A 23,746-nucleotide genomic window follows, 5' to 3' on the forward strand; every position below is an offset into this window, starting at 1 on the left:
TCACATAGGTAGATCATGGGCGGGAGGAAGCAGCTTCCACCCCACCCTCCATGGACCACAAAGTTTGGCAGCTTTCGAGAGTGGTTTCTTGCATTTGTAGAAACCAGACATACGAGACAAAGTGCAAGGCCGCTGTTTTTACGCGTCCTCGGTGAGAAGCTGGCCTCCCTGCCCAGACCCCTTTTTGCCCCTTTCCAAAAACCCGGAACGCCTGAACAGCTTCACCCTCGGTCGGTAGAGCATGAGCCTCTTCATCTCAGGGTTGTGGGTTCGAGCCCGATGTTGGGCACAGATTCCTGCATTGCAGTGGGTCGGACCAGATGGCCCCTCGGGGTCTATGATTCATTACAAAGCGAGCCGTGTGTGTGTCAATCGAAGCACCTCCCCACCCCCAGACGCACTCCTTTCCCCCCAGGGTAACCCATCGGAGCCCTCTTCCTCCTCAGCCCCAGCCTGCGCATCCAGCGCTGCGTCCAGCTCCAAAGATGCGCCGTCCCGTCCACGGGAGCTCGCGCCGCAATAAAAGCATCGCGCTTTTCAAGATGCCCCCGGAGCGAAGGCTAGGGAGGGATGGTTTGGGTTCTTTTTTTTTCCCCCTTGCGGCAACGAATTAGTAGGGCGAGGAGGACCCGCCCGGCAAAGCCCAGCCTTCCCTTCCTCAGGCGCCTCCCCTGGACGCGGCTGCAGTCGCGTTAGCAACCAGGGCCGCTGCTTCCGGCAGCCATGGATCCTTCCTTGCTGCAGGTTTGTCAGAGGCGCTTCGGCTCGTCCCTTCCCTCCGATCCGCGAGCGAAATTTCCCGTTCTTTCCTCCCGCGCCCGCGCCCCTCTGCTCTCGGGAAACGCGCCCCTCTCGGCGGCTTCTGCGCTCTTCCTTTTCTCCCCCCGTTTTGGAAAGCTCCCAGCTCTCGCGTAACAAAGCAAGCAAGAGATTGGGGGGGGGGGGGAGGCAGCGAACCTTTCCACCTTCTCCCTCGTTCCCTCCTAGCTTTCTTTTTCTCTCCCTTTGGAAGTAAGACAAAATGAACCGGAACACCCATCATCACAGAATGTTGTTGTTTAGTCGTATGACCCCATGGACCAGAGCACGCCAGGCACTCCTGTCTTCCACTGCCTCCCGCAGTTTGGTCAAACTCATGCTGGTAGCTTCGAGAACACTATCCAACCATCTCGTCCTCTGTCGTCCCCTTCTCCTTCTGCCCTCCATCTTTCCCAACATCAGGGTCTTTTCCAGGGAGTCTTCTCTTCTCATGAGGTGGCCAAAGTATTGGAGCCTCAGCTTCACGATCTGTCCTTCCAGTGAGCACTCAGGGCTGATTTCCTTCAGAATGGATAGGTTTGATCTTCTTGCAGTCCACTGGACTCTCAAGAGTCTCCTCCAGCACCATAATTCAAAAGCATCAATTCTTCAGCGATCAGCCTTCTTTATGGTCCAGCTCTCAATTCCATACATCACTGCTGGGAAAACCATAGCTTTTAACTATACAGACCTTTGTTGGCCAGCTGATGTCTCTGTTTTTTAAGATGCTGTCTAGATTTGTCATTGCTTTTCTCCCAAGAAGCAGGCATCTTTTAACCACAGAATAGAATTATTGAAATGACCCTGACGGCCATCTAGTTCAACCCCCCTTTCAATGCAGGAATCTTTTGCCCATCGTGGGACTTGAACCCATGACTCTCAGATTAAAAAGCCTGATGACTGACTTTCACATTCCTGCAATGCAGGAATAAAAACACACTGTCTGTTCATGCTTCCCAAGTGCAGATGCACACAGATGTTTAAACATAGTGGCAGGAGCACTTTGTACGTTCACAGGAGAAGACACACAAGCACCCTTCTCCTTGTGTGTCTTCTCCTGTGAACATACAAAGTGCTCCTGCCACTATGTTTAAACATCTGTGTGCATCTGCACTTGGGAAGCATGAAGGGGCAGTGTGTTTTTATTCCTGCATTGCAGGGGGTTGGACTAGATGACCCTTGGGTCCCCTTTCAACTCTACCATTCAGTGTTTCTGTGAAGTAAACAAGCATGAGGGAGCAGCAGCAAACTTAGGCTCTTTTTCCATTACATAGATTACAAGGCAGCCAATTGTGAGTTTGTCACCGTGTGTGTACTCAAAAGGCAGCCGCTGCCATTCCCATCTCCCCTATGAGTGTATATATGTTACATATGTTTGCCAGTACAGTGGTACCTCGGGTTAAGTACTTAATTCGTTCTGGAGGTCCGTTCTTAACTGAAACTGTTCTTAACCTGAAGCACCACATTAGCTAATAGGGCCTCCTGCTGCCGCCGCACCACTGGAGCACGATTTCTGTTCTCATCCTGAAGCAAAGTTCTTAACCCAAGGTACTATTTCTGGGTTAGCGGAGTCTGTAACCTGAAGCATATGTAACCCGAGGTACCACTGTACCAACTTACCACATTGACACTCTGCAATTTTAGGCACACACTTGAAACTTCTCAGGAACAGGATTTGACCCACTCTTAGAAGAGTTCTGCAGGACTGTACAAAGTCACGAGTGGAGGCAGCACAATGGCGACATCTGCAGAACGAGAGAGTTGCATATTTATTTTTATCCCACCGTTTAGCAAAATAAATAAAGCTCCTAGAGTAAGCTTGCAGATCACACTAACTTCTCATTTCATCTCAACCATATGGCGCTGGAAGTAGCTCTCCTAACTCAATGGTCTCAGTTTTATTAGTATTTACACCTGTGTGATTGTATCCATCATTACCTTGCAGACGCTCATTAATTACTATTGCCAAGAAGGCTACTTTCGTCATATTCAGACACTTGCCAGCGAAGGCCTCAAGTTGTTTGGCAATGACCCAATCTTCGTTTTTTACCGCATTTACGGCAGGCTGATGGAAGGTAAGGCTTTTGACTGAATATCTTTCGGAATGTTAAACCCCGCTGATTTTGGCAGGTTTACTCAGCGCCTGACAGAATATGCTGGATACCACCCGATATAAAGATATGCAGAGAGATGCTTTAGTTATATCGATAATTCTGTAGTCGGCAATGAGGACCTCCTGGCAGAGGCGTCGCCGCCGCTGAATGGGAAGACAAGTGGGCTGATACTATGCAAACACACTTGTAGAACATTCCTTGCCCATGCCTCCCTCCCAGTAAGCAGCAGCACCTCCACTGTTGGGAGGTCAGGTAAGCACCCTCCAACACACTGCAGGAATTTCAGAGTACTTAATAACTGAGATGTGCAGACTAAGGGGAACGGAAGCCCTGTATAGGGAAGCCTTTCAATGTGCAATGTTTTATTGTGTTTTTATATTTCTTGGAAGTCACCCAGGGTGGCTGGGGCAACCCAGTCAAATGGGCAGGGTACTAATAGGGACATTATTATTTATAAGGAGGAGCATTTGCTTTGCTTGCAGAAGGTCTGATGTTCAGTCCCCAGGCATCTCCTAGCAGAGCTGGGAGTACTATCTGTCTGACATCCTGGAGGACCACTGGCATGTGAGCTAGATGGACCAATGGTCTGGCTTTTGGTACAAGGCAGCTTCCTGTTTTCCTCTGCTTGATGAAGCACGTATTCCATGGCACCAGAAAATGCAACTTAACCTTCTTGAATTTGATTCCTTAGGGCACATTCAAGAGGCTCTTCTCGACCTCGAACCTCTTAAAAACAAGCAGGACGTATCCCTCTGCACAATGATGGCAATGATCTATGCCCATAAAAAGAGCCCAAATCCAGGTACAGTTTGAACTATCTCTACAGCGAATAAAGCCAACAGTCCTAAATGGGGTAACTGTGCACCTGAAGGACCAGGGGCGCAGCCTGGGAGTAATTTTTGACTCACAGCTGTCCATGGAGGTGCAGGTCAATTCTGTGTCCAGGGCAGCTGTTTACCAGCTCCATCTGGTACGCAGGCTGAGACCCTACCTGCCTGCTGACTGTCTCACCAGAGTGGTGCATGCTCTGGTTATCTCCCGCTTGGACTACTGCAATGCGCTCTACGTGGGGCTACCTTTGTAGGTGACCCAGAAACTACAACTAATCCAGAATGCAGCAGCTAGACTGGTGACTGAGAGTGGCCGCTGAGACCACATATCACTGGCCCTGAAAGACCTACATTGGCTCCCAGTACATTTCCTGGCACAATTCAAAGTGTTGGTGCTGACTTTTAAAGCCCTAAACGGCCTCAGCCCAGTATATCTGAAGGAGCGTCTCCACCCCCATTGTACTGCCCAGACACTGAGGTCCAGTGCCAAGGGCCTTCTGGCGGTTCCCTCACGAGAAAAGCGAAGTTACAGGGAACCAGGCTGAGGGCCTTCTCAGTAGTGGCACCCGCCCTGTGGAACGCCCTCCCATCAGATGTCAAAGAAATAAACAACTATTGGACTTTTAGAAGACATCTGAAAGCAGCCCTGTTTAGGGAACCTTTTAACATTTGATGAATCATTGTATTTTAATATTCTGCTGGAAGCTGCCCAGAGTGGCTGGGGTATTAAAAGTATTATTATTATTATTATTATTATTATTATTATTATTATTATTATTATGTGAGTTGTTAACATTTCATTTGCTGTCCTGTTTAATGTGAAAGCACGTGGGGCCTTCAATAAAATGTTGCGGCGTAATCTGACCTAACCGAAATGCACCTGCTCAGAGTGCCTTTTCCAGAAAGCCATTGCAACCCCCCTCCCACATTCATTCCCTGCCTCCCCATTTAAAATTGCCTGAGGCCGCAATCCTGCGCACGCATGCTTGGGGAAAAGTGCCGCTGATTTCAGGGGGATGCTCCTCTGGGAAAGGGCAACTGAATTTGAACCAGAAATACCTTAGCTAGAGGAATCATCCATTTCAAGTTTAACAGCAGGAGGAGCCAAAGCGGCCTTCCTAATATTTTTACTGTTAAACCATGGCGGTAGGGAGTTTGCCCCTGTTGCATGACGTCTTGCCATATATCTGTAGCATGTACCGAAGGCAGTAGGCCGAATTGGGCTGTTTCCACACACCCACTGTTATGGTTTAAATAACCACCGCTTTACTGATTTTAATCAGATCGAGAAGCCATTGTGGAGCTGGATGCCAAGCTGAAGGAGCAACGCAAAGTAGCAGGGCAGCAGGCGCTGTATTTTGCAGGCTTGTTCTTGTGGCATATTGGGCGCCACGAGAAAGCCCGCGAATACGTTGACAGAATGATCAAGATCTCGAACGGCAGCACAGAGGTAAGCCACTTCCCATAGTCACACTTGGTATCTCTGCTTGCTATAGAACGAGACTTGCTAGCCCTCAGCTATGTTGAGTCATCCTGTAGATCATAGCCTGTTATTACTGCTTCATTTAACGCTCAAGGAATATTTTGGCGGAATCAGTACTGTTAAAAACTAGCCTGATGGTTTCTCTTTAGTTAGCTGTTAAGCATGTCTGGTTCATTAACCGAAATGAGTCACTAGCCAATAGCGCTGTTTGAGGCAGCTAAGCCATCTAATGGGTCTGAATCACAGATGTTCCTAATGCTTGGGGTTTTCTTTGCGCTGCTGACACAGAAACGCCATGTGCTGTGCATAAACGTGGGTGTTTTCCTGTCGAGTTTAAATTGCAAAAATCGTGAATTTTGTTTTGAATGCTTTCTCACCAGCCAGTTGCATACTAACGGCATGAAACATTAGGAGAATGATTGGAGTCAAATAGATTATATGACGGCCTCAGACTCTGGAGTGTTTTAAGGCTTCTTGGCTCACAAATGTTTTCCTCTAACCCTCTCTTCTACATTAGAACCTCTCAGCCGAGGCAGGAGGCTTCATCCTTCGCACGGTATAAAGACGTGACCTTGGAACTGGCAGAAGCAGAGTTTTAAATGATTCTGCATTTAGCGTTTTCCGTTTCTCTTAGTATGGATGTGAAGTAGCAGCATTGTAACAGAGGCTGTACAATTTTCCACTCCAAAAGATGCAAATTTGAACATATAAGAGAGTTCCTTGTGTTTCCATTATTGGTGCTTCGCAGGGATCTTGGGTGTGCAGACATTTGGATTTTCAGGATCTTGGCTCGCCACATTTCCTGAGTTCCCCCTTTTAACATTTCATCTGGTGCAGTTCATATGGTATACCTAGTGTTTTGAACAGTACATTTGGAATTGCTGTTTTGGGTTTGGAAGGTTGTTGTTGAGACTCTAGATGGCTTTCCCAGTCACGAGTCCCAGTTGGTAAAACAGAAAGGGATCTCTTTCATGCCAACTTTGTGAGGATGGATGTTCTAAAAACCATTTTTTTCCTGAAAGCTTTCTTTAAGAATCCCGCATTTTAACATTTTGCTTTTCTTTGCAGGGATTGATTTTGAAAGGGTGGCTTGATGTCACCTCTGGAAAAGAAGCAAGTATTAAAAAAGCTGTGAAATACTTTGATGAAGGGCTGCAAAATGGAAACGATACCTTTGGCCTGATGGGTAAAGTAAGTCCGTTATTAAAATAGAAGCTTTTAATCCTTGCCTGTTAATATAACCAAGATTGTGGCGCATGCCAGTGGATCTCACACAGATTGCTTTACACCTAGTCTGGGTTGCTCAATGTGAGTATCGGAATAAATGGTCGGAGTTAGTCCCAGGCATGAGATAGGAATGCAGGTCTGAAAATTTTAGGAAACTGCTCACTGTCTCTTGTCATTTCATTCTTTTGAATGGTACAGGTAATGTGGTGTTCTCTGCATTACATATAAGATCAGGGCCCATCCATGATTGCATAGAATCAGTCCCCAACTGTTTTTTTGGAAACTACAACTCCCATCATCCCTAGCAAGCAGGACTAGTGGTCAGGGATGATGGGGATTGTAGTCCCAAAAAAGCTGGAGACCCACATTTGGGAAACGTGTAAAGAGTTTCTGAAGTAGACTTTGATGTGTTTGAGACTAGAATAATGTTGCTTAGGGAGGGAGTGGTACGTTCCGTAAAACATCTTTCCTTTCTGCTTGGAAATGTAGAGGATTAAGGGATTTCCTTCGTGTTTCATTAGGCACAATATTTTGAAATGCGCCAGAATTACTCAGGAGCTTTGGAGATGGTGAATCAAATAATAGCCCACGCGCCACAATTCCTTCCTTCTTTTATAAAGAAAATGAAGCTGCAGCTGGCTCTGCAAGAATGGGAACAGGCAACCGAGACTGCACAGAGGTGGGTTGCTATTGTTTTGGGAAGGAGGCAGGAGGGCTCCAGTATCCTGTCATAGGCCTGGCGCCCCCTTCCCAAAACCCCGGAAGCTTCTGCCCAGCTTAGGGATGGAGGCACAATGCTCTCTCTCTCTGTCTCTCTCTCATACCCACCCACCCACCCACCCACCCACCCATCACCCTCACATGCTGGTGCCTCTGGCGCTGTTCCCCTATGAAAATTTCCACCACACGCCACTGGTGGCAAGCAGTGCCTTCTTACCTTCTCACTTACCGTATTTTTCGCTCTATTGGACACACCGGACCACAGGACGCACCTAGTTTTTAGAGGGGGAAATCAAGGGGGGGAAATGTGTGCAGCCTGTCCGCTTCTCCCAGAGCATTTCGGGGCTGCTGGGGAAGCCCGGGTTCCCCCCCACAGCGCTCACTGCCCTTGCTTCCTCTTTAGCCTTGCTCAGCCTCCCGTGGCTGGAGAGGTTGCGCAAGGCTTTTCTAGAGGAGGGAGAAGGGACTAACAGGCCGCGTCAGTCCCTTCTCCCTCCTGGGGAAAAGCCCGCAAGAACCGCGCGAAGCTTGTGTGTTGCTCTTGGGGGCTTTTCCTGCCTGCCTCCCTCCTGCATTCGCTCCATGGGACGCACAGACTTTCCCCCTTAGTTTTTAAGACGGAAAAAGTGCGTCCTATGGAGGGAAAAATATGGTACCTTCTCTGCTTCTGCAGTGGATTGTTGAAGGTCTTGGAAGGTGGGGTTCAATTATAGTATGAGTTTTTTCTTGAGAGCAGAATGGATTGGTGAAGCCTCTTGGACACTTAAGTGTTCTCTGTTTCATTGAACGCTGATAACTTGCCCAGGGAACTCCTTGTTCATATGAGCGTTGGCCCTCTGTTACGTGAAAACATATAATCAGTCGTGTTGTAAAGATACAGCTCCTGTCTCATTTTGTTCTAGGTTGTTGCAGAAAGATGCTCTTAATTTGGACGCTTTAAAAATGGAGGCCATTCATTATTTGTGTAGGGAAGGAAATATACCTGAGGTCAGTACGTAATTTAACATCCAGGTTTGCTTTAAGTTTCTAATTATTTAAATATACATATCCTGAACAAATGAAGAGCACGGCTTGTCGTTGTTGGCATTTCTTCGCTGTCAAATAGTATCTGTTAATTGGGAAAATAATAGCTACTAACAGTGCAATTCTATACATGTCTACTCAGATGTAGAACTCTGTTGGGCTCCATCTTTAAAATCTTATATTCCAAACATAGGAAATTTCCGAAATATGTGGTAACTTTAACTATATTTTAAAGGCTGTAGTAAACTTTCTATTAATTAACACCGTGGCCCTTGGTAAGTACATTATAAGAACATGCTTTTGAATTAAAAACAAATCAAGCTTTTGTGCTATGTACAACTATCTTGAGCATAAGGAACCAAGTAAACTTATTAGGAGTTTGTTCTTGAGCAGTAGACCAGACATGCCAAGGTTGGGGATGCTGTGGCCATCCAAATGTTGCTTGACTCCAACTCCCATCATGCCTGACCATTGGCCACGCTGGCTAGGAATGATGGGAGTAGGAGTCCCAACACCATCTGAAGGGATACAGGTTCCCCATCCTTGTTTTTACCATACCACAAACTGAAGCTTAGGGAAGTTTCAGAAACGAATGTGATTTTTCTGTGTGGCAAGAGGAAATAAGGGTGCTATGCCTCAAGAACCACATGCTGAAAATCCTTTGGAGACTAGTTGGATGGTTCGTGGCTCTTTGGTCTAATTCTTTATGAGGAGGCATTTTCCCCACTCCCAGTTTGCATTCTTTGGCTTTATATTCCGGGGTGGAATGAAACCAAAGAGAAAGAGGTCTATAATAGTATATTCAGTGTAGTCTTGGAAAGGTCAGATTCTAAAACCACACAAGGAACGCTTAAAAGACGACTCCCATTCTAGAAAAGTCAATGGAGATTGTAGCAATAATACATTTTGACTGTTGAGTCTGGCTTTTTATAGCTTCAAGACAGCAAACAGTTCGTTTGTTTTTTGCAAACGAGAGGTGGATAATTGCTAAAAAAAAAAAAAATGTACTTTGCTTAACTTGAGGAAAATATATATCTTTAAAAATCTGTTTGCAGGGCAGCTTTTCCAGTACATTATTCTCTGGAAAGTTGTAGCCATGTATTAGTTGTATGTGGTTGCTTCAGAGAAGGATTCCTTTTGATTGTGGTAATTGGAATGCAGCCATCCAAAACTTAGCCTATGCTGCCCAATTAAGACATGTTTACTAGACCAGACACAAAATATTCTTTTCTCCTGATGGTAAACATTTGATTTCACAAAGGACTTCTGCAAGGCTCCAGTCTAAACTCACGTATAAAGTACAGTGGTACCTTGGGTTAAGAACTCAATTCGTTCTGGAGGTGCGTTCTTATCCTGAAACTGTTCTTAACCTGAGGTACCACTTTAGCTGATGGGGCCTCCTGCTGCTGCTGCGCCACCACGGTGCGATTTCTGTTCTCATCCTGAAGCAAAGTGCTTAACCCGAGGTATTATCTGGGTTAGCGGAGTCTGCAACCTGAAGCGGCTGTAACCCGAGGGACCACCGTACCGCAAAAGATGGAGTGTGTGTGCCTCATTTAGCTCTTAGGCATTTATTTAAGAGTATGTTTTCTTCTCTTGCCATTAAGTGGAATGCCATTAAGTATGCATTTGTATATTACAGTACTCAGGTTAGCATACATTGCACTGCTGCAATGCTTTCGGAGTGGGTTTGTGTAAAATGTGGCTGTTGGCATGAGAACACAGCTCCATATAAAATAATTTTATGGGGCTCAGCTGTTCAAAACCCACATATTTCCCTCCTCATTTTATCCCAATACCAAGACCGGTGTTCATTTGCCCTTCCTCAGGCTTCCTCAAAGTTGGAAGATTTGATTAGTGCGTTGGATAAGTTGGAACCACATAACCCCCAGCTCTTCTGCAAAACAGCGTTGGTGTTCAGCAGAACCGTAAGTGGGCATTTATTTTGAAAAGTCCCATCGAAGACATTGATTGCTATCCTTCCACTGTGAGCTGGTAATTTTCCCTTCATTAAAATGGGAAGCCCCTGTATGTGTTGGGTTTGGATTGGTACCTATTGGGCATAAATAATCCTGTACACAGATGTGTCTGAATCTTTTTAGTAGGCTCTTGGCTTGTTTAGCTGTGCACCAAAGTGCTCTAAGAGATGCACAGCTGTTTCTGTTTCAGAATGGAAGGTTAAGCGTTCACTCGGAATCTTTCTTTATAGTATGAAGTGCATTTTGATTGTGATGGGAAATGAGCATTGGTTAATCTGTTGGTTGTTCCTCCCGACTCCAAAGGCCCCTTGTTTGTTGTGGTGGCTTCCCCCACACCCCACCGTCCGCCGCAAGGACTTTGTCTGTGGCGGCTGTCTTCTTGTGACAAATGGATAGCTTGACTCATTCACCCTGAGCAAAAAATAAATAAAATTGAGCCGAGTGGTGGCATATAAGTGGAGGTTGTGCTCATGGCAAATTCACGAGCTGATGTGTTTTGCCCTGAGCTGGGAGCTGTCAGGGGTTAGAGAGGGAGGAAAGTAGCTGCCATAAGTTGTGTAATCATGTGCATTGGCCGCTTTTCTGAATTCAGTGGTGCACTGCAGCATGAGCAGCGCTGAGGAACTGGGTTTTTACTCTGTGCATTCAATTGCAGTTAGTAATGCAAGGGGACATTCTTCGGGTGATTATGTAAGTTGTGATCATACCGGTGTTTCATGCCACCCAAACAAACCGCCGCCCTTTCATACAAATGTTTGCAAATTTTTATTTTGACATTTAGTGACTGTTTCTAAAGCTTTAAACAAGAAAATAGTGAAGCGGAGGGTTTTAAATCTGCTAAAGTGTTCATGTTGGAAACTGTTCTTAATCATAGTGTGGCCGCAACCCACTGATCCTTCAGCAGACTCAGACTTTGGTGGAACGAGCTTTCAGCTTAGACCCCCACAATGCAGATATCGCTACAGAGCTTGGCTACCAGATGATTTTGCAGGGGAAAACGAAGGAGGCCTTAAAATGGTACAAGACTGCCATGGCTCTCGATGAAACAAGCGTTCCCGCACTAACTGGTATGGCTTAAAAACAGATTTGAGTTTTCAAGAGTATGCAAAGCCGATTCTTCTCTCCTCCCCACCCCCACCCCCTGAATCATTTTATCACTGCAAGTAATCTGGGTGATTGACTTTTTTAGTGTGATTTGCATTCTCGTCAGCTTATTGCCTCTCCTCCTTGTCTTTGAGCCTCTCTTACGCTCCTATAGACTTTGAAGCCTGGTTTAATGAAAAAGGAATTCTAAACACCGAAGGCTCTATGCAGAGCAGAGCTGAAATGGGATGACTTTGCATTACAGGAATTATCCGGAGCCAGCTAATGGAAGGGAAGCTAGACGATGTCGAGCAGCAGTTGGAGTTCCTGAACGAAATCCAACAGTCTATCGGGAAATCAGCAGTAAGAGAACGATCCTTTCCAAAAGTGCTTTGATTCTAACCTCACTGAGGAGGCTAGAATATTGATGTGGGCAGATAATTCTTGATAGAGGGCTCCGGTCTTCCTTTTCTGCTCCTTGCAACATCCAGTTCTTGGGTTTCAAAGCAGGGAATCCATATGTGTGCAGGCGAGGTAATACATTTTTGAAGCATTTTTACTCCCAGAGTGGCTAACAAAGATCCGTAATAAGACAGTCCCTGCCCTCAGGTTTACAATCTGGAAAACGTGAATGACACAAAAGGGGTGGGGGAGCAAACCCTGGCACTATTTCTTAGTTACAGAGCTCTTAGATGGAGAGTTAAAAGAGAGGAGCCAACATGGCTTCAGTTACCCTGCTTCCAATCTCTCTCAGCTGCAGCCTGATTGAATGGCTACTGCTAGGTGACATTTGGGGAAGGAAGGAGCCTGATAGAACTGGCAGTCGTAAGCAGTCTAGTTTCCCTCAAACTCTGTGCAAAAGTAATTTCTAACCTGTTTCCCCTTCATGTTGCTTTGACCTCTGTTGCTTACCCAAACAGATGATGATGATGATGATGACAAAAAATAAATTTAATACACATTTTTATTGGTTTTTACGCAAATACAATAACCATTAAACACTTATCCTGCAGCACATTGAATGGTGTTTGTTTTCTCCATTATATCCGCAATGTAAGGCCAAACCCTTTGTCCAAATCCTGCCTTTGCCCTGCTATCTTTGGATTTCAGCTCCACCCTGCACCACAGAGAACTAGTAGGCTTCTTACTGACTGCAGCACCATTAGCGATAGCTCAGCAATGGAAGAACCGGACTGAAATACCCCTGAACCTATGGGGAAATCATATCTGGGATATAATACTCTCTCTCTCTCTTTTTTAATGTCCTTGATACCAAAGCCTTCGTGTGACTTACATAATGGCTGCATTGAGGGAAGGAAAAAATAAATGGAAGACCACTCCCTTCCAAAAACAAAGGGTGTTTTCCTGACTGTCACGGGTTTGGGGAGGCAATCAGTCACATACTGGCAAGTTCAAATTGCTTTTGTGCAAGAGACTCTCCTCTGCCCCAGACCTGGTGACAGTTGACACCTCCTCCTCCTCACAAATAAATCTTAACGAATGCTCAGTAAATAGCCAATGTCATCTAGCCTCCCTGCAAACTGTACTAAGAAATCAGCTCAAGAAACAGGTTGTTTGGAAGTGACCAGAGACTGTGCTCATAGAGCACAATCTGCTAACCTGCTGTCCTAATTTAGAGGTCTTAATTTATTGGGGGGGGGGGTGATACAATTAGTTGCTAAGCAACACAGGCAGTTTCTGGAACAAAACTACAAGCCTGTTAATTCACAAGAGTTCACTGAGTGAAGAATGTCCAGTGGATTTTTATTATTATTAAGAACTAGATACGTGCCAGGAAATGTGCTGCAAATCAGGGCATTTGGGTGCCAGAGGGCAATTTCTAGTTACCAGTGGTGGCCAGTGCTAGGTGAATCATGACAGATTTAATTATAGATTTTTCCCATGTAATTTTCTATTTGTTTTGTAGGAATTATCTTACTTGCGCGCAGTGTTGGCTATGAAGAAAAACAAAAGACAAGAGGAAGTTATTACTTTATTGAACGATGTTCTTGATACTCATTTTTCCTCATTGCAAGGCTTACCTCTTGGTGTAGAATATTTTGAAAAATTAAATCCTGACTTTTTGATAGAGATTATTAAGGAGTATCTTAGCTTTTGCCCAACGCAGGTAAGTAGCTAGGATTTTTGTCTTCCTAAAACAACAACCATTATTATACTTTGTGCTCCAAAGAAGGTTTTAGGTTGAAGCAAAGACAATTAGGATGAATTGCCAAAATTCTGTCCATTATAAGGACTGAGTAATAGTTAATAGCGGAGTAACTGCTAAAGTATTTTTGTTTTCCTTGTAAATAAGTCCAGAACATTGTCATGACACAAATTAGGTGCGCTACATTGTGTCATTTATGGATGTGGCGAATATGTGAAAGATTCCTGTTGATCCTGGTCATCTGCTTAAAGAGCTGATTGTTTTGTTTTTAAATCTGGGATGGGGAAACCCATAATAATAATAGAAACAGTAATAATGTTATTATTTATACCCCTCCCATCAGAACGGGTTGCCGCAGCCACTCTGGACGCTTCCAATACATATAAAAACATAATTAAGCATCAAACGTTAAAAACCTCTCAATACAGGGCTGCCATCAGATGTCTTCTAAAAGTCAAATAGTTGTTTATTTCTTTGACATCTGATGGGAGGGTGTTCCTCAGGGAGGGTGCCACTACTGAGAAGGCCCTCTACCTGGGCGCCTGTAACTTCATTCTCGCTTTGAGGGAACTGCCAGAAGGCCCTCGGAGCTGGACCTCAGTCTCTGAGCTGAACGACAGGAGTGGAGACATTCCTTTAGGTAGCCCTATAGATGTTTGTTGGGCCCTACTCCCATCACCCATGACCATGGACCGTGCGGGCTGAGGTTGGTGGAAGTCGGAATCCAATAACATCTGGAAGGACACAGGTTTGCCACATGTTTTAAGGACTCTTCTTGAGCTTGAGTGAGGACGACAAAGTAGGTTTGGGGCTTTGTTGTGAGAAGACTTTGAAATATTAGTAGAATCCTACCCCTAACTGTATCTGTACTAGTTGGGTTCCTTCCCCCCCCTCCAAGTTTTTTCTTCCTGGAAGAGAAAATTGAAGATTTGTTCCAGTAGGAGTTTGCGTCCACGTTCAGAACCAACTCTCATTATGCCTTTCTGCCCTCTTGTTGGCCTGCAAGAGCTTGCAGCCCTCCCCCCTGAGTCAGGCCAGCAGGCCAGAGGCAGAGTGCTACCGTATTTTTTGCTCTATAAGACTCACTTTTCCCCTCCTAAAAGGTAAGGGGAGATGTGTGTGCGTCTTATGGAGCGAATGCAGGCTGCGCAGCTATCCCAGAAGCCAGAACAGCAAGAGGGATTGCTGCTTTCACTGCGCAGCGATCCCTCTTGCTTTTCTGGCTTCTGAGATTCAGAATATTTTTTTTCTTGTTTTCCTCCTCTGAAAACTAGGTGCGTCTTGTGGTCTGGTGCGTCTTATAGAGCGTAAAATACGGTATGTGAATTCATGGAGTTGCCTCAGCATTGCCTCGAAAAGCACAGGTGCTTCGTTCTGGAGAAGATCTAGAAAACTGCCTGTTGAAAATACACTCAGAATTTTTATCTCAGCTCAGATATACATTTCATTGGGATTTTTTTTTCCTCTTTAAAGAAAAAAAACCCTTCCACTTTCTCGATGTAATCTATCAAAGTACTGTTTGTTTATCTCAAGCCTGCAGGTCGAGGACAACCTCCTTCCCCGCTTCTCAAGCCTTGCGCATCCGTCCTTGAAACCGTGGTTAAAACTGTTCCTGGTCTCCTGCAAGCTGCCTATTTGGTCGCAAAGGTGAAATATTTGGCAGGTAAATCTCTCGAGTTTGAACCAATGCAAAGATTACGTCAGTAGCACTTGCATAAATAAATAAATAATAAAGCTGCAGTGTGGAGTGCTCTCTGTTAAGGATTACACACTCCACCCCGCAATATCAGTTAGTATGCTTGGTCTGCATTGGGGTGTTTTGGTGTTCCCACCCCATCCTTAAACAGTTCCTGTAATGGTTCTAGGGGTTGCTCGTGCGTAAATCGGTGCCAACACCTGGCTGGGTTGCCTGAGTGAACCTTTCTTGTCCGGACAGCCACTCACCCGTGGCTGTCTCAATCGCTGGCAGAATCCGTCAGTGGGCGTTTCTTGAACTTCTTCCAGCATAAAGGTTCTTTGACGCCTAGTCGCTGCCTACTTTCTCTGCGCGAAAGCCTTCTGCGCAGGGAGGGTGTGGGCATCGGAGGACCCGTGCTCTCCCCGCTGGTTCCCGGCGAGGAGTCTTGGAGCCACCTCGCCGATTCCCCCATCTGCCCCCCTCCTCCACTGGTGCTAAGCTGATTTCCTTCCCCAGAAGATGTGCTGCTTCTCTCCCTCCCGGGACGCTCTCCAGAATTCCTCTGGAGCCCTCCCTCTCCTTCTGGCTCCGATGGCAGTTCCCTGACAGTTCCCTAGCCTGTTGCTACCTCCCTCATATTGTGCTATTTAGACTATGTGAAGCAGTGGCACCCGCACCTTGAACCTTGCAAATAGAAGAAATTGTTGAAGCATGTTTTGTAATTTGAAACTGTACTATGTGATTCATAAAGCACACAGTAAAATAGCCGAGATGTAACTTGCAGCTGGTGACTGGTGTGCTCTCTTTCTTACAGCAGGTGATTTCATGGCTTCTTTAGTTGTTGGAATATTTTTTTTAAAATGTAACCGTTTAATAAATAGTGCTGGGACGGAAGGAGGTATAATCAGTCGAAACGAACCTGTCTTGCAAATGCAATCCTAAGGCAGCTTGTCAGCATATTGAATTTGTTTCTCCCCTTCATTGTTTGGTTTGCTTAATCTGATTAGGTAACACGGAAGCATCCCAGAGCATCTTGCAGCACTGCATAGAACAGAATCCATCACACGCAGATGCCCATCTCCTGATGGCTCAAGTGCATTTGTTGCAAAACAACTTCAAACTCTGTTCTCAGTCTCTGGAACTCTGCCTAAGCTATAACTTTGAGGTACACTTGATTGGAAAATGTAGCCCAGCATACTGAAGCTCTTTATTTTACTTCCATGCTTGATTGGCATTTTAATTTGCTGCCAGGATTATTATTACTTTTTTTGCCCATGGATAAATTGTCAGGACATCAATAACCGTCACATAACAAGGAAACATATGCATTTCGCTATTTAACAAAGAGCTCTTAGTTGAAATCGGCAATATCAAAAGTCAGTGCAGGGTTTCAGGCTTAGGAGTTGACTCAGCTTCGTGGTTTTTTTCCTGCTTGCTGTACGACAGAAACCCTACTGTGGTTGCAGCCCCAAAGCCCTGGCAGTATAAATTTGCTAGGCTTTTTCCTTTTATCTTCATATTCATGCAAGCCCCATGAATTAACTTTAGATCCCTTTTGGAAACGTTGGGTTTAAGTGAAACAGGAAACTACTGCTAACTGGCTTACTAGTTTGTCTGCTCGTTTTGTGCAGAGGGAGTGCATAGGCTCATTCATCTTAAGACGAAATGTTACCATTTGAATGCAGTCAGAGGTCATCAATCCTCTGGCTGGTGATAGGGCAAAAGTTAATAGGAAAAATAAATAAATGATTTATAAAAGGTAATGGACCCCTGGATAGTTAAGTCCAGTCAAAGGCGACCATGGGGTTGTGGTGCTCATCTCGCTTTCAGGCCGAGGGAGCGCCTGAAAGCGCCTTGCGGAGAGCTGCACGAAGTCTGGGCGCGCTGAGCGGCATGCAGGCAACTCTCCGCAAGCTGTGGGTGCGAAGCGCACCAACCCCTCTCGCTCTCCAGGCTTCAGCGAAAGCCTGCATTCGCCCCATAGGACGCACACACATTTCCCCTTCATTTTTGGAGGGGGGGAAAGTGCGTCCTATGGGGCGAAAAATATGGTACATAATTATCCCACTAATATAAGTATGATTTAACATACTAGATGGTTAGGTTTTTTTCTTTTCTTCTTGGAAGACTGTATGGGACATAGATGCTGATTATGTACTCTTCATTAGGTCAGAGAGCATCCTGTGTACCACTTAATAAAAGCTCGAGCCCAAATAAAGATGGGGGAAATAGCAGAAGCTGTTAAAACTCTGCAGATGGCAATGAACTTGCCTGGAATGAGAGCCGCCGCACCTTCCTCAAAGTCAAAAACAAAGAGGATTGAAATTGACGGGAGCGATCGTGTGTCCGTCTATCTGGAACTAGTAGATGCTCATCGGTTGAATGGCGAACAGGTATGACGAGATTCTGTTTCATACGTAAAACTGGTACATATCCTTTGGATGTGGCCTGCAAATTTTGGATACCTGTTAGCAGAAGTACAGTTTTTAGAGAGTGCTTGCGGTCATCCTGCTGGCAGTGACAGATGATGGGTTGCATCCATTTGTGGAAGGAGAGGGGGAAATGTTTTTTCAGATTTCCTCCGTACCTCTGTACATGCTGCTTCCCACGCCTATTCTGGAGGGTTCCCCATCTCTTTGGAGCTTGCTCACTGCCACTGCCCTTTCCTGCAAGGGAAGTACTTTTTTAGGGTACCGACTTAATTCACACAAGGCAATGGTGAGGTCCAGTAAGTCTAGTGGTGCTCTGTGTAAACCATTGCGTGCCACTGGGGTGCGAGGGGAGAACGCTGCCACAATGGCCGCCTTCCCAGCGCACAGGGGTTCCTGGGCAAATGCCTTGATGTGGAATGGTCTCTGTGAAAGTACAAAGTTTGAAAGCCACAGTTTTTGCAGGGGCAATTTAGGCACAGATTTAACAAGAACAATGGTCTCTTTTGAAGCACGAAGCCATTAAAGTCCTCCAAGATGCTATCAATGAATTTTCTGGCACCCCGGAAGAGCTGAGAGTTATGATTGCTAATGCAGACCTAGCCCTTGCGCAAGGCGACGTGGAAGCGGCTTTGACGATGCTCAGGAATATAACCCCAGAGCAGACTTACTTTGTTCAAGTCAAAGAGAAAATGGCAGAGATCTATCTGGAGCACAGGAAGGATAGGAAGCTATACGCAAGCTGTTACAGGTAAGAGCTTAGGTAGCCAAAATAATAATAATACTATGTACCAGGTTCGTTTGGTGCCTGTTTCTTCCTGCAAAAATAAACCACTTCACTGAAAAGTACTTTGCATAGATGTACATTGATGTACAAAAAAGCCATTCATTTTGAAATATTCTTTAAAACAAAAATACACGTCGGGAAACCAGCTCTGAGTCACTGCAGCATTGATCAGAAACATGCACCTGTATGCCTGCAGTTTTGCTCTCTCTACAGCAGAGGTGAGCAGCCTGTGCCCTTCTCTATGTATGTTTGGACTACAACTCCCATCATCCTTGGCACTGAGGCTGATGGGAGTTGGAGCTGAAAAGCATCCCAAGGGCCACAGCTTCCCCATCCCTGCTCTACCGTTGAAGCTGTCCCAGGGCAACTGTGTTTCAGCCTGTAACCCCCCCGCAACAAGGATGTGTCCATTTGCTTTTGGAATGGTACGGTTTTGCTTCTTTGGAAAAGGTTGTCAATAAAATATTGTGCCTTTTTAGTACTTACGGTGCCTAGGGAAGGTATTCAGAGCCCACAGATATCTGCTTCTTCCAACCAAAGTGTGTCCCCTTCTACCCCTTGCCTCAAATTTTTTAAAGTCTTACAGTAAGTATGCTAGACTCAATTTTCCAGATGTTATGATTATTCCAGTTGTTCTCTTGGACTCCTTTGTTTGAATGAACATGCTCTTCTGAATCATTCTTTAGTTAGCTACGTGTTCTATGACACAACTGTTACAGCACTGGTATCAACAAGAAAGCACGTCAGATAGCAGATTTCGGTGTCTTCCTTAAAACTAAGATTTCCAGGATAACAGTTCATCTTAATTTGCTTTCTCTGGAACATCTCCTCTGTCCTTGTTAAATTGAAATGTCTGAAGACAAAGCAAACATTTGCCACCAGTTTATTAAACAAAAAAGAGGGGGGGGGGGGGGAAACCTGGCCATTGAAAGTTGGCTTACTGCACTAGTAGCAAACAGATTCAACTACTGACATGATTTATTTTCTTTCTTCTTATTTTCAGAGACCTGGTGGAGAAACTTCCAAGTTCTCACACCTTTCTTCTCCTTGGGGATGCATATATGAATATCCAGGAGGTATAAGCATTTGTGGCTTTAGGGATTATGGTTAGAAGGTTTCAGTTCGAGAAGGAGCACCTCTGTTGTGAAAAGTACTGGCGTACACAAGCCCTGACCCCAGCCTTGTAGACATTTTGTTGTTGTCGTTGGCATCCATTTGTCATGAGAGACAATGGAGTGCCCCATCTGGAGGTGAAGTCAAACTGCTGTGTTAGCAGCACTGAAGTGACTTCCCCAAGGCGCAAGCCTGGGCAGTGTGTATGGAGGTCCTCGGCTGCCCAGATGACAAGACCCCCCCCCCCCCCAGCCTTGCTGATGTGGTCCAAAGAAAATCAGAACAATACTTTGGCACCAGCTTGCCAGAAAGAGGCATACAAGGCACCATCCAGCAGTCTTAGGGACTCCATTTTGGATTTGTGTAGGGTTACTCCTTAGCCTTTCTTCTCCTGAAGATGTCCTGCAAGGCAGTGGGTACAGATTTTTCCTCTGGGTTTACTCCCGAAGCCTTTCTTACCTGCAAGGTGTGGAAGTTTAGGATCAAAGTTTTCCTTCTCCTTGATGGGCTACCTTTCCAAGTTGACGAGCCCCATCTGCCCCTCACTTCCCTATAGAGTAGGCATAGGCAAACTTGGCCCTTCAGATGTTTTGGGACTACAGCTCCCATCATCCCTGACCACTGGTCCTGTTAGCTAGGGATGATGGGAGTTGTAGCCCCAAAACATGTGGAGGGCTGAGTTTGCCTATGACTGCTGTAGAGCATGTGTAGAAACTGCCTTCTTAACCATTGGACCCATACTTGGTCTCATCCGCTCAATATGTTGGAGCCTGTCTTTGTATGCAGGGGAAGCCCCTAACTCACTGAGGGTTTGAAACCCATTGGCTACTCTCACCTGATTTAGCTGGCCAGCTGAAGCCGCTTCCTGGGGTGTGGCTGCTGTCGCATGCTGACATTGGTAGACATATGTAACCAGGAATTGCATGCAGTTGACAAAACCAAGCAAGTTACTAGAGGGAAGCCCCTCTCCTCTGTGTCCAACACAGAAATGCAGTTCTTTGTCTGTTTCTTCCTCCTTGCAGGCTAGTAACTTTCATGGGTTTATTTACAAGGCTGCCTGCCCCTCAAGAGGGAAAATGGAAAGAGAATGTACCAAATGGGATCACCATGAGGCTCTTCAGAGTTTTGTTTCCCCACTTGGCTCTGTGCCCTTGCCTTATCCCAAGACTCCCCACTGGAATCTTGTCTTCTGATTAATATTATTTGGTCTTGTTTTGTTGTATCTCTATTGATATACTAGATATAGATATAGATATACCGTATTTTCGCCCCATAGGACGCACCACCCTATAGGACACACCTAGTTTTTTGGGGGGGGGGGGAATAAAGAAAAAAAATTATTTCCCCCCCAGGCACGGGGCTGGCGCGGGGGAAGCCTGAGCTTCCCCCGACCCCAGCCCCCAGAGCAGCCTGCTATCTGCAAGCCTAGGGAGCCGCGTCGGTCTCCCTAGAGCTGTGCGGAGAGCTGTGCAAAGTCCGAGGCTTTAGAATGCAGGCAGCTCTGTGCAATCCTCCGGAGCCTGGCGCGGCTTGGCACCGGGCTCTGGAGGGTCGCGCAGAGCTGCGCGGAGCCCGGGAGCACAGGCAGCTCTGCGCGACCCTCCGGAGCCTGGCGTGGCTTGGCACCGGGCTCTGGAGGGTTGCGCAGAGCTTCCTGAAGCCTGGAGAGTGAGAGCCTCTCGCTCTCCAGGCTTCAGCGAAAGCCTGTATTCGCCCCATAGGACGCACACACATTTCCCCTTCATTTTTGGAGGGGAAAAGTGCGTCCTATAGGGCGAAAAATACGGTAGATATAGATAAATAGGCCTAGCAATCATTCATGCTTGGGCTTCTCATGACCTTACTGTTATTTTTCTTTACCCTAGCCTGAAGAAGCCATCGTGATATATGAACAGGCTTTGAAGTTGAATCTAAAGGATGGAGCATTGGCTCGCAAAATTGGGAATGCCTTGGTCAAGACTCATAAGTATACAAAGGTATGTGAAGACTGGCTTGCATGCATCCCGATACAATCATTTCTGTAACATTTCCAGAAATACTTAACCTGCCCTCCAGAAGAGCCCAGGATTGTGGATGTCGATGTGCACACACAAAAAGAATTAGCAGCATGAAGAATGTTAAAATATTCTGCTCTGAAGTTTCTAGCTCTCTCTTTCCTCCATCCAGCTCTTCCTTCCCCAAGTTTTTAGTGGCAGCAGCTGACCAGTACAAAAGTGAAACGACGCCAGCTAGCCAGAAGAGGGTGGTTTTTGTGGGTCAAAGCAAAATGCAGGTTTAAAAAATAATAATTTTTAGGTTAATATTGTTTGTATGAAAACAAACAACAGTAACAAACAACTTGAGGGGGTTAAAGGAAGGAGGGAGAGAGGAAGGAGAAGACTCCTCTCTGATGCACTGGAAATCTGTCTGAAAAAGAAAATAAAAAATATCCACATATGGATTACACGACGCCCAAATGCCCCCGTAAGTGTCCAAGTGTTACTGCGTGGCTATGGTATTTGGCTTGTTCGTGAATGGAGAGAGCTGTCAATGCATGATGGAGGACAATGCCTTATCTTTCCAGTGTTGCCACTCCCATTCCCTGTTTCATTTTCCATGCAGAATTTAAACTGTTGGCCTGTGAAGGGCACTGTGAGCTTTGGGGGTGGTCACGGGATCAGAGAGAAAAGTGCTTCATATAATCAAAATTAGCCGTCACCCAAAGGCTATTAAAGTTGCTAAGAAACAGACTCCTCACAGCTTAAAAGATCCTTGCGGTGAGAGAAATTGGGATTGAGGGATCCCATTGTCAGGCACATATGTGCAAGGAGTGAGAGGTAAATGCCTTTCCCTTCCTGAGGTCTGGGGCTGACAGTGCAGCAAACTATTAACCCTTAGATTAAGAATGTTCATTGACCTCATTCAAAGCACATCATATCTTGTTGCAGGTTCCTTCTGCAATATTTTATTTTCAGGTTTGTGTATGATTTTTCAAACATATGTATAATCCATATAAAGAATTATTGAGCTGTGACCGGAACAAAATACGGACGTATCAAAAAGAAATTTGCCTCTAGTTTTATATTTAGCTATTAATCTGTGCAAAGTATTGATTTACTAGCTAAGATAGTCTGAAGGCAGCTAAGCTATTCAAATGGCAAGCGTAATTTTCCATTTGAGTGTCAGGGAATCTTCTCCTTTCTGACACCTGCAGCCCTTTCAGAAATGTCAAACAGGATCTTTCAGATTGTTTGTTCGTTTATTATTTTAGGCAATCAATTATTATGAAGCTGCTCTGAAAACTGGGCAGCAGAATTTCCTTTCTTACGACCTGGCAGAGCTATTGCTGAAATTGAACCAGTATGAAAAAGCAGTAAAAGTCCTTCGGCAGGTTTTGGATCATGAGTCTGGTACGTACATCTTATTTGCTTCATATTTTTTTTAAGAAATAAAGAGATCACTATTTGTCAAGACTCTGTATCAAATATATCTCTGTGTTTCTGCAGTAAATGATTTGTCCTCTCTGATGGAAGATACGCGTTACCATGTTCTTCTGGCAAAGGTGTACAGCAAAATGGACAGGACGGACGATGCTGTTGTTTCCTTACAACAGGTGAAGAAATGTTAAATATTGGCATGTTAGGCCTTTGGTAGCAGAAGAGAGATACTTGGTTACCTGGTAGCTATAGAGGAGATCAAGCTTAAAATGGTCCAGGTCTGATATTATTATTACAGTGGTACCTTGGGTTACATACGCTTCAGGTTACATACGCTTCAGGTTACAGACTCCGCTTACCCAGAAATAGTGCTTCAGGTTAAGAACTTTGCTTCAGGATGAGAACAGAAATTGTGCTCCAGCGGCGTGGCGGTAGCAGGAGGTCCCATTAGCTAAAGTGGTCTTCAGGTTAAGAACAGTTTCAGGTTAAGTACGGACCTCTGGAACGAATTAAGTACTTAACCTGAGGTACCACTGTACTTCTTTATTGCATTTGTATCGTACCTTCTCTCCAAGGAGTAAGATGGTGCACATGGTCTGCTCCTCGTCATTTAAACCTCACAAACAACCCTGTGAGGTAGGTTAGATGTGGATGCAGTGGCTGGCCCAAGGTCACCCAATGAGTAGTACCAGCAGAACAAAAAACATTTTAATGGTGATAATGAATTATTCCCCTATTGCATGTGTTTGGTGACTTCAACTTTCCCCTCTCTATTTTACATTAGTGACGTTAAAACAACTCCTGCCATCCCTTACAAAAGTCACTTCCTTCCACTTACAGACCTTTGACTGTTCAATTTGTTAAGGTATGTCAGGCAACAAAGGACCAGCTGTTTGCTC

At 45.4% G+C, this 23,746-nt stretch overlaps 1 protein-coding gene across 1 annotated transcript in view; it reads left to right on the forward strand.

Annotated features, from left to right (window-relative positions):
• TTC21B (tetratricopeptide repeat domain 21B) overlaps nucleotides 1-23,746 on the forward strand; it is a 31,541-nt gene continuing 7,795 nt past the window's right edge. The window contains 20 exon segments of the mRNA XM_083405704.1: nucleotides 1-102; nucleotides 104-151; nucleotides 2,744-2,873; nucleotides 3,604-3,714; nucleotides 5,026-5,192; nucleotides 6,294-6,416; nucleotides 6,974-7,131; nucleotides 8,075-8,159; nucleotides 10,025-10,123; nucleotides 11,049-11,241; nucleotides 11,523-11,620; nucleotides 13,185-13,385; nucleotides 14,958-15,087; nucleotides 16,110-16,267; nucleotides 17,271-17,495; nucleotides 18,044-18,282; nucleotides 19,322-19,394; nucleotides 21,297-21,407; nucleotides 22,682-22,820; nucleotides 22,917-23,023. Coding sequence (XP_083261830.1) covers nucleotides 16-102; nucleotides 104-151; nucleotides 2,744-2,873; nucleotides 3,604-3,714; nucleotides 5,026-5,192; nucleotides 6,294-6,416; nucleotides 6,974-7,131; nucleotides 8,075-8,159; nucleotides 10,025-10,123; nucleotides 11,049-11,241; nucleotides 11,523-11,620; nucleotides 13,185-13,385; nucleotides 14,958-15,087; nucleotides 16,110-16,267; nucleotides 17,271-17,495; nucleotides 18,044-18,282; nucleotides 19,322-19,394; nucleotides 21,297-21,407; nucleotides 22,682-22,820; nucleotides 22,917-23,023 — 2,682 coding nt within the window. The 5' untranslated portion in view covers nucleotides 1-15.

Source organism: Podarcis tiliguerta (assembly GCF_965153285.1).
Source record: "Podarcis tiliguerta genome assembly, chromosome: 1".
NCBI lineage: Eukaryota > Metazoa > Chordata > Lepidosauria > Squamata > Lacertidae > Podarcis > Podarcis tiliguerta.